Genomic DNA, 9741 nt, shown 5'->3' on the forward strand with positions numbered 1-9741 from the left:
TGCTGCCACCATGTTTCTCTGAGTCAGTCAGTTTGTTGCAGATCCAGTTTGCTGTCTAGGCCTGGGTGGCGTCCCTAGCTAATTAACACTGGAGCTAATTGCGGTTCTGACAGCGGCCGCTGGTGGTAGAGAGGCACCCCGTGATGGATGGGTGTGTCAGCGGGTGAGTCAAGTTCTCCCGGTTGTTTTGCCACCTGGCAGATTCAGTTCTTTGGTGCAAGGAGGGTCAAAACACTGCCTGGGTCAAGAGAATCCTTGTGTCTGGGTGGGAGAACCCCAGGTTCTGGGAGAGATGGAACCCAGGCATCCAGGAGGGGGAGAACCCTGGGGAGAGAACCCAGGTGTCCGGGAGGGGGAGAACCCCGGAGAGAGAACCCAGGCATCCAGGAGAGACGGAGAAACTGCACTTGCGTGAGATGTGGGTGCTGGGTTGTGCTCCAGCTGACACGTACACACACACACACACACACACACTGAGTCAGGCGCCCAGACGCGCTGACACACCCAGACACACTGACACACCTGGCCGGGCATGTACGTGACACACATTGAGGCCAAGGAAGCGTAAAAGCAGAGCAAGGCATGCAAGGGGGAAGGAAAAGATGAGGAAGAGGAGGGAAGGAGGGATGAAGAAGGGGGAGGAAGAGGAGGGGGAGGGATGAAGAGGAAAGGGGGGAGGGACACAGCCGCTGAAGGGCAACGGGGAGCCGGCGACGATCGCGGCCGGGGCGGGGGCGCGGGGCTCGAACTCACGAACTGGGAGAGGAGCAGGGACCGGCCGAGCCGGCGGGGGAGGGATTGGCCCCGCCCCCTCTCCAGCTGCTCCCTCCCTATAAAAGGGACCGTGCCCTGCCCTCCCGCCGTCCGGCCTTTCTTCCTTCCACTTCCTGGGGGCGGCTGGGGCGGGCCGGGCTGGCCGGCGGCACCGGCTTGTGGGGGGCGGGATGTGAGTGACACTCCCGGCCCCCCCGTGCATGTACAGGAGAAAACCCAGGCGTCCGGGGAGATAAGTGAGAGAGAAAACCCCGGCGTCAGAGCAGAAAAGAACTCCCCTGTCCGGAGGAGAGAGAGAGAGAGAACCCAGGCATCCGGGAGACAGGAGACAGCCCCAGCTGCTGGGACAGAGAAACAGAAAGGGAGAATCCAGGAGACAATCCCAGACGCTGGGACAGAGGAGCAGAAAGGAAGAACCCAGGTGTCCGGGAGAGAACCTGGGGCCGTAGAACCCAGGTGTCCAAGAAGGAGAGAACCCCAACATAGGGGGTGGGGGAGGAGCCCCTCTCTTAAAAACCCCTCCGGGTGCCTGGTGGGATGGGGGAGGAAGAGGAGGAGAAGAGGAAGGTGGCAGCTGAGGCGGGAGCCCCCCCGGCACCCGTCAGGGCTGCCCCGGGCCTGTGCGTGGGACCCGTGACCCTGAATGTGGGGGGCAAATTCTACAGCACCACACTGGAAACCCTGACCCGCTTCCCCGACTCCATGTTGGGCGCCATGTTCCGGGGGCCCCGGCCGGCCTGCACCGACCGCCATGGCCACTACTTCATCGACCGGGACGGCAAAGCTTTCCGGCACATCCTCAACTTCCTGCGCCTGGGCCGCCTGGACCTGCCCGAGGGCTACCCAGAGCTGGCCCTGCTCTGGGCCGAGGCGGATTTCTACCAGATCCGGCCCTTGCTGGCCGAGCTGAGCCAGCTGGCGGCCGAGCGCCGGCGCTGCCGGACCCACGCCGTGCTCCACGCCGACGTCTGTTGCCGGGAACGGCTGCTACATTTCACTGTGCGGGGCGGGCCACAGAACTACGGCCTCAGCACCTGCTCGCTCCGCCTCTTCGCCGCCAATGTCTTCTGCACCGACGGGCACTTCTTGGCCCTGCTGCGGGGCCGGCTGGGCCAAGCCGCCGACGCTGCCGGCGAGGAGGAATCTGGAGCCGCTGAAGAGTGGGGAGCCGCTCGCGGGCTGGGCCGTTGTGAACCCGGCAAGGAGGAGGCGGAGGAAGGCCAGAGCCGGCACCACGTGCATCTGGAGTGGGCCCCCCGGCCACCCGACCTACCCGAAGCGGAGTACGCCAAGCAGAAAGTGCGCCCCCTCCGGATGGCGCCACCCAATGGGCGTGAGATTGGCACGGCGGCGGAGTTCCTGGAGGAGGTGCTGAAGATGGCCCTGGACCAAGGTTTCCGGGTGGATGCCATCTTTCCCGACCCGGAGGATATCCTCAATTCGCGCTCACTGCGCTTTGTCCGGCACTGACCACGGAGGGGGTGGGGGGAGAGAACCGGCCAGGGAACCAGGAAGGAGGGACTCCTGTTGCCTGGCAGTGGTGGTGGGTGCTGGTAAGTGACAGGGGACGGAAGTGCCCAGACATGGTGATTGGTGGCAGAAAGGGGATAGATGTAGATGGTGACGGGGCAGAGTGGTTGTGGGGCATTGCTCCCCCTGGACTGTAATGGGGCTGGTAAGTGTGTGGGGGGGGGGGGGGGAAAGAGGATTGGTGCATGGATGGTGGGGGGGTCGTGGGACGGGGAAGATCCCGAAATTATGGCGATTGGTGGGAGACAGGGGATGGTGGGGTTTGGATGAAGTCCTGAGTGTTGGTGGTAGCGGGAGGTGGGGGGGGGGGGGCGTGTGTGGGGGGGGGAGGCAGAGATGGCTGTTGCTGTCTCTGGACTGCAACGGGGGTGCGAAGCGGCAGGTGGGGTGAAGACGGCAGGCGCCCATGGATGGTGGATTGGTGATAGGAAAAGGCTGGGAGTAGATGGGTTGGGGAAAAGCCAGGACACCTGGGTTCTTTGCAGGGCTCTGGGGGGAGAGTGGGGTCTAGCAGTTAGAGCAGGGGGGCTGGGAGCCAGGACTCTTGGGTTCTCTCTGCTGGCTGAAGAGTGATGTCTAGTGGGTAGAGTGGGATGGGGTGGGTGGGCATGGATGGCTTCTGAAGTAGGTTGGGAGTGAGGGTGGAAAGAATGGGTGTGGACCTCTTCATGTGAGTTGGTGTATGAAAGGGGATCGTGGCTGATGGTAGGAAGGGGATGAGGGGTAGATGGGATGTGGGGCAGAGAGAGTGGATCCTGGGATGGGGCAGTGGGAGGAGCGGTAGCTGAATCCCAGGTCGAGAATGGCTGGCTGGGTGGGGAAACTAGCTTGGTGGGAGCGGTGGGATGTGGGGACGGGGCATTGGGGAAGAGCCCCTGCTACTCCCCAAATGGCCACTGGGGTGCGCTTGGGATTGGGCATAGGGAGAGGGTGGGTGTGATTTGGGGGTGCGGGGCTGCCCTTCATTTACCCCTGAGCACTGGGGTCCCTGGGAGATTTGAGGTCCCTGGATTTATTATAAGGGGGTGAAAGTTCCTTGAGTATTTAGGGGGGGCTGAGGTAGAACCTTCTGGTTACATAGATCATTGTATATTTTGGGGCACAGGGGAGGGTACCTTTTATTTTCGTAGGGCCTCCTGACTCTCAGGAGGTGGGGACTGCTGTGTGCATTGGGGAGGGGGACTGGGGTCGGCTGTTTCTGTGGGGGTGTGTGAATGGATCCCACCCCACAGATACGGGGTGCTGCGGAAGGGAAGCGGGAGGGTGAATCTCTGCCTTTCGCTGCAGACACAACGCTGGCTTTGTACCCTGTGGGGCCCGCTCTGCGAGGTTCAATAATGCCCTTCTTTGTTATGGGCTGGGGCTGGGGAGTGGGGCCTAGTGGGTAGCGCAGGGGGAGGTGGGGCTGGGAGCCAGGACTCCTGGGTTCCGCGCGTGTCGGAGGTGGGGCTCCAGACAGCTGTGCTGACTCCTCACTGGCTCTTTCCCCTTTCCAGAACCGATTCTCTGCGTTCGGATGGATCCGTCGGACCGCTCGGATGCCTGGGCCTGCGGGGAGCAGAACCAAGCCAGGACCTGACCCGCTTCCCCCCCATAGCCGGGAGAGGGAAGCCCCTGGGATCAGAACCAGCCACCCAAGCAGGGGTCATGAGGGAATTCTAGCTTCCCCCCCGCCTCCCCCCCGCTGGAACTTGCTCTCCTGCCAGGATGCCTGGGTTCTCTACCTGACTTTGGGAGGGGAGTGGGGTCTAGTGGTCAGAGCTCAGTACCAGGCTCGCAACTGTAGCATCCCAGTTATCTCTGCTGGGCAGCGGGTGGGGGGAGGGTGTTAGGCCATAGCACCCCCCACACTTTCTAACCCAAATCCCTCATGTCTGCCAAGGACGAGTCATCTGCCTGGGGTGTCAGACTTCTGTACTGCTGTCGCTTTAAGAGGGTGGGGCTTCCTGGGAAGGGGGTGGAGCATGGGGGCACCCCCTGCTGGCAGCGTGGGGAATTGCGAGTGTGTAGTATGGAGCCAGGAAGGGGGTGGACTTGACACAAGCCATCCTGTATTTCCACAAGTGTGTAATGGGACCCATGATAACAGGCCTCCCCCCTCCCCCTGCTCAGTTGCACGAGCATTTTTGCACAAGTGTTTCTGCACAAACCTTGTACCCCAGCGTATTTGCACAAGTGTATGCCCCCTGCTGGGTCCCCGCTGCCTCCCCCCCATGTCGCCGTGGGTCGCTGCTAACAGGGCCTCCCTGCATTTGCACAAGCATCTTTGCACACGCGTCTGTCACGGGGCCGCCTGGCTTGGACAAAAGGAAAGAATTAAAGGGGGAGGGGAGTGTAAGTGGCTGTGGGGCCCTGGGACCCACCTCGGGCCCAGTGGATTTGCACACCTGTCTGTAACTGTATCGGTGCAAAGTTGTGTGGAACAAATGAATGTCCTGAACGGGTTGGTGTGGAGCTGGTTTTTTTTGTGGGGGGGGGGAGTTCCCCATCACCCCCCACCCCCGCATGGAGACTTGCTGACAAAAGCTGTGCCCGGTGCAGACTTGCACAGGGGGGTGACCTCCCATGGCCTGGCAAACAACCCCTGCTGTCCCCCACACATGCCCTGCCCCCCTTGCACACTGATCTATTGTCACAGCCGGAGATCTCTTTGCACACATAGTACATCGCACTTCTCCCCCCTCCCACGCTGAGCTACACACACACCGTCTATGCCACACCCAGTGCCACGGTGATCTCTGTCTGGATACACACTGATCTCCAGATGCCCCCTGTGACCCGGCCGTGCCCAGGGCAGCCACCTGAGAATGCCAAGGTCAGGGCAGGCTGTAAAAGGAGAGCGGATTCTCCCCACGCTGGTGGGTGACACTGAAGCCCAGCTTCCCAACCAGCCACGAACTGCTTCTGATTCCCCACACTGGATATCAAGAAGCCAGTCCACAAATGCCCACAGCCCCCTTCACTGCATTCCTGGCTCCCAAATCAGCACGAGGTCCAGTAAAGAGACCAGTTGTTTAAACTCTCTGCTCTTTACTAAATAGATTCCCTCTGACTGCAAGGGGTCAACCACAGTTACCAGATCAATATAAGTTTGGCTCTTACCTAAAATCCCACGCTGCCAGCCAACCCTTTAGTAACTAAAACTAAAGGTTTATTGTAGAAAGAAAGAAATAAACCAGGAGAGAAATGTTAAAGGATTAGAGCAATCGCAGATATACAAAGGATTGAATTCCATGTACATCAGGTTTCTGGAGGAATTGTGGAGTTGCAGCTTGTGTAGTTCCCTCTGGTTCACATCCAGTACCTGGATGGGTCTGAGTCCTTCGGTGCAGTTGCAAGATGAACTGGTCCAGAGGTCGGTGTGTGTCTGCAGACTGGACAGGAGCAAAGACAAGATGGATCCTCTGGTTTGATCTTACAAACCCTCTGTCCCTGGCCATGCGGCCTGGGGAAAGTCACGAGTTAAAATGGAGTCCGGAGTCACGTGGGCCAGTCCTGGTAACTCTTCAGGTGTGCCTGGGGTTTCTTCCTGGGCCCCTTGCCTCTGTGAGTGTCTCAATGGGCCATTAAGCGGGCTATCGTCTTGCCGCCGTCCTGTCTGAGATGTTGCCCAGGCGCACGCTTTGAAATCCAGAAGTCTCAAATAGATCCAACTTCCTTTTCACCCATTACACGTGGACGTAAGTGTTATCAGCCGACTCAGCACATTACAACCTTTCTGACAGTACCCGGCATGGCACATCTTATGCCAATATTTGTGATTTAGACACACGGATGTTAACCCACATGACAAACCCCCCCCCCCCCCAATGTGCCCAGCATGACCCCCCCCCCCCCCTCTGGGGCACGCTCGCCGGCAGATCTCTGTGTACACACACGTACAGAGCTCGGGACACGCGCGCACCCCCCTATGGTGCAGCGCTTGTGCACAGAAAGCGGTGTGGGGAGAGTGTGTTTTGCACGCCTGCGGGGATGTGTGTAAGGATTGCATGCACACAGACACATACCGGGCCTGGCATACCCGCCACCCCTCTCTCTGTGTACACACACACCCCCCGATCTCTACCTGCATGCTCACCACAGGACAGCACGTGGGTGCAGTGAGATCAGGATAAGCCCCCTCCCTAAAGACCCTTTTCTCCTGGAGTGTGGCCCTTTAAGAGCAGAATGTTGAGGTATTCGGTGGGGCTGTTGCCAAGGGCGACGTGAGGACCCTGTGTCTGGCGGTGGGGGCGGAGTTGGAGTCCAACTCATGCGCCCTCTCCCGCCCGCGGGCTCTTTAAAAACAGCCAGGGGGCGGAGCGTTCGGAACGCTGGGACAAACAGCTGGCTACCGAGCGTTCCAGAAGCCACGCCCCCCCCCGTCGCTTTCCTCCCCCACCTGCTGTTGGCGGTTCCCAGGGGCCGCCCGACTGGTCCTGCGGGATCCTGATCCTTCCCTCCCCCAATCCTCCTGGACCTGGCCCCCGCTCCCCCCATGGCGCTAGGCTGGGGGACCGGTGCCCCCCCGGCCCTGGCAGCAGCTGCCCCCTGGGGCGCCTCCCCGGCCCTGCCCCCCACACTGGCTGCCCCGCTGCTCCTGGCCCTAGCGCTCCTGTCCCCACCAGCCCAGGCCTGCGTCCAGTGTCGCTTGCGGGGCAAAAAGATCCCGGCCCGTTTTGCCCGGCTCTGTGCCCGCCACCGCCAGGTTTACGGCAGCCCGGGCTGTGCCCCGCACCCCTGGGGCCCAGAGTCCTTCCAGGGGTTCGCCCTGGGTAGGGTCCCCGTCCTCCAGCGGAGCCAGAACTCCTGGGTTCTCTCTTGGGCTCTGGGAAGGGAGTCGGGGGTTGGGGGGGGGGGTGGAGCCAGGACTCCTGGGTTCTACTAACCTTCAGAGCATGGGAGTGCTGGGGAGGGGTGAGGCCTGCCCAGCTTCAGATTGGTTTGTTGACTCTGAACCCTACTGACGGCCACCCTCTTTCCTAATCGCACGAGTCAGGCTGTCCTGGCCACACCGTTTAACCCAGGGTGCCAGACTTCCCCCACCTCCCCTGGGAGCCAGAATCCCAGCGTGCCCCAGAGATTTACCTCCCCTCCCGGCCCAGCCCCTCCTCCCGCAATGCTTTCCCTTCCTCTTCCAGATGAGCAAGCCATGGAGGAGGTGACTGAGAAAACCCACCGAGTTTTACGTCTCATTGGTAATTCTCTCCCCCTCCCCTCCCCGCTGTCCCCCATAGACTGAACGGGGACAACGCTGCACCCCCAAGGGGAGGGGGCGGGCTGGCATCTAACGGGCGTGTCTGTGTCCCCACAGAGATCAATCGGACCCTCTCGGACCTGCCCAAGTTCTGGAACTGGCTGCACGAAGTGAAGCTACTGGAATACAGCAAGCAGGGTGCGGTGGGGGCTGGGAACCCAGGGCCCCTCTTGGGGTGTCAGCCCTGCCCCCCATTTCCCTATTGATGTGTCAGCCCTGCCCCCCCAGTCCCCAGGGCCCCCTTGGGGAGTCAGCTCTACCCCCCCAGAGCCCCTATTGGGGTGTCTTCCCACGCCCCCCATCTCTGGATTCGGGGTATGTCTGCGGCTCAGAGCCACCCCTGCCCCATAAGCAGTGGATGTAGCGGGGGCAGGGCAGGGTGCAGGAAGGCTGACCCCTCCCAAGCACAGCTCGTGATGACCTCACCCTCTCTCTCTCTGCCCCCCACAGTTCTGTGCCCACCGGCTTGCCGTAAGTACCGACCCCCGGGAGAGGGCTGAGCGGGGAGCTGTAGTGTTGTGGGCTTCCCCCCGAAATAATCTGGGAGTTCCACTGTATCATCCCACCAGGCTCTGCCCTTTCAGACGCTCCAGGCTTAGGGGGGGCGCAGTGGGGTGGGGCGGCGCTCTCACCTTCTAGTCAGGGCTAGCCCCCAGGGCGGCGCCAGGGGGCCACTGTGCCACGGCCGGGCGGCTCAGGAGAGGACGCTGCACCCCAGAAGTGGCTGCATTTCAGCGCCCGGCCTCGCCGTGTCCTTCCATCCCTGTGCAAATCATTCTCCCCCCCTCTGGCCACACCCTGAGGTGGGGGGATAATGGGTACCCCTGCCCCCCCCCCCCGCCATGACCCTCCCCCCGCCACGCTGATCCCCTGGTCCCTCTCCAGGGGGGTCGGCCTCAGCTGTCAACTGCTCCACCTGCAAGGAGAGGGAGGTGCCTTGCTGGCCTCTGAAGAAATGCTACCCAGGTGAGGGCCCCCCCCCCACCACGGCCTGCCCCCCTTCTCTGCCCTCTTCCACCCCTCCAGCCCTAACCACCCTCCCCCCACATGCCAGGGACAGATGGGCCGTGCCTGGGTCCCCGTCACTCCCCTCACCCTCTCCACCCTCCTGCCCCCACCCCCTGGTTTAACCCCCCCCCGACTCCCTCGCCCCCCCATTCATCTCCTCCTTCGCCCCCCCCCAGGGCGCAGAGATCTCCAGGACTCTGTGGTGCTACTCAGCTTCCTGTCCGCCTCCAGCCTCCTTGTGGGGTTTATCACCTGCGCCCTGCAGTGAGTGGTGGGGGCGGGATGGGGGGCAGGAGAGGGGGCGCAGGAGGGGGAAGGGCTGGCAGAGCTGTGGGTGGGGAAAGGGGAAGGCAGAGGGGGTGTAGTGGGATCTGGGGGGCGGGAGGACTGGGGGGCGGTGGCGCAGGAGCAGGGAGGGGCCCACGTGGTGGGGGGGGGCCGAGGTCCGGTGGAGCGGGGGTGACCCACGGAGCTGACCCTCTGGACTTTCTCTCTCGGCAGGTTCCGGTTCTGCCTGGTGCCCGAGTGACGCCCCCCCCCCCCGTAATAAATGGGCTTCCCCGCCAGGCCTCGGACTGCCGTCTCTGGGGGTGCATGAGGGCTGGGAGCAGGGCGCACCAGGACCGTGCGTGACAGGCGCTCGCACGCCCCCCACCGCCCCGTGCTACGGGCATACACGGCTCAGGACACTTGGGGGGGGGGGGTGTGCGAGGGTCAGGCGTGCCCAAGGCGGAAACGGGAGCCCCTGGGCCGGGAGCAGGTGTGGCGGGCAAAGCTGGGCGTGCCGCGCATGTTTTCCTTTTCACACGCGTGTGCAAGCCCATGTGTGAGCTTCTGAACACTGGCATCCTGCCTGGAATCCCAGGCCATGGTGTAAACCGGACCCCTCGCTGGGGACACGTGTGGGGGGGGGGGGACTGCTGTTCCTCGTGAAACGTGCTCACGGTAGAACACGCTGTGACACGGGTTGAGCTGCTACCATCCGTGTCGTGGTGTGTTAGAAGGGAATCCCGTGTGACATATAACATGTGAGGGCCCCATATCAGCCCTGTTGTAACAGGCTGGGGCGCACACACACACACACACGTGACGGGCCCGGCTCAGGCGTGTCCAGACCTGTCAGAAGGGCGTTGCCCGTGGCGTGGCGTGTCAGAAAGGCACCGCGTGTCAGGCACGTATGATGCGGCACCGTG

The 9741-nt window shown here is 62.2% G+C and overlaps 3 protein-coding genes across 3 annotated transcripts in view; 2 read left to right on the forward strand and 1 right to left on the reverse strand.

Annotated features, from left to right (window-relative positions):
- Positions 1–9741, reverse strand: part of TMEM256 (transmembrane protein 256) — a 159514-nt gene that overhangs the window by 123683 nt on the left and 26090 nt on the right. The window lies entirely within an intron of this gene.
- KCTD11 (potassium channel tetramerization domain containing 11) lies at positions 876–4771 on the forward strand. The gene is made up of 2 exons (XM_067555660.1): positions 876–2327; positions 3801–4771. The coding sequence occupies exon 1, from the start codon at positions 1312–1314 to the stop codon at positions 2242–2244; it is 933 nt and encodes a 310-aa protein (XP_067411761.1). The 5' UTR covers positions 876–1311; the 3' UTR covers positions 2245–2327; positions 3801–4771.
- On the forward strand, positions 6673–9627 carry TMEM95 (transmembrane protein 95). The gene is made up of 7 exons (XM_067553939.1): positions 6673–7058; positions 7425–7481; positions 7598–7678; positions 7991–8011; positions 8426–8506; positions 8725–8812; positions 9050–9627. Exons 1-7 carry the CDS (start codon positions 6782–6784, stop codon positions 9075–9077), a joined length of 633 nt encoding a protein of 210 aa, XP_067410040.1. The 5' UTR covers positions 6673–6781; the 3' UTR covers positions 9078–9627.

Source organism: Emydura macquarii, unplaced genomic scaffold (assembly GCF_026122565.2).
Source record: "Emydura macquarii macquarii isolate MOO-44397 ecotype Brisbane River unplaced genomic scaffold, CSIRO-AGI_Emac_v2 contig_306, whole genome shotgun sequence".
Classification (NCBI taxonomy): Eukaryota; Metazoa; Chordata; order Testudines; family Chelidae; genus Emydura; species Emydura macquarii.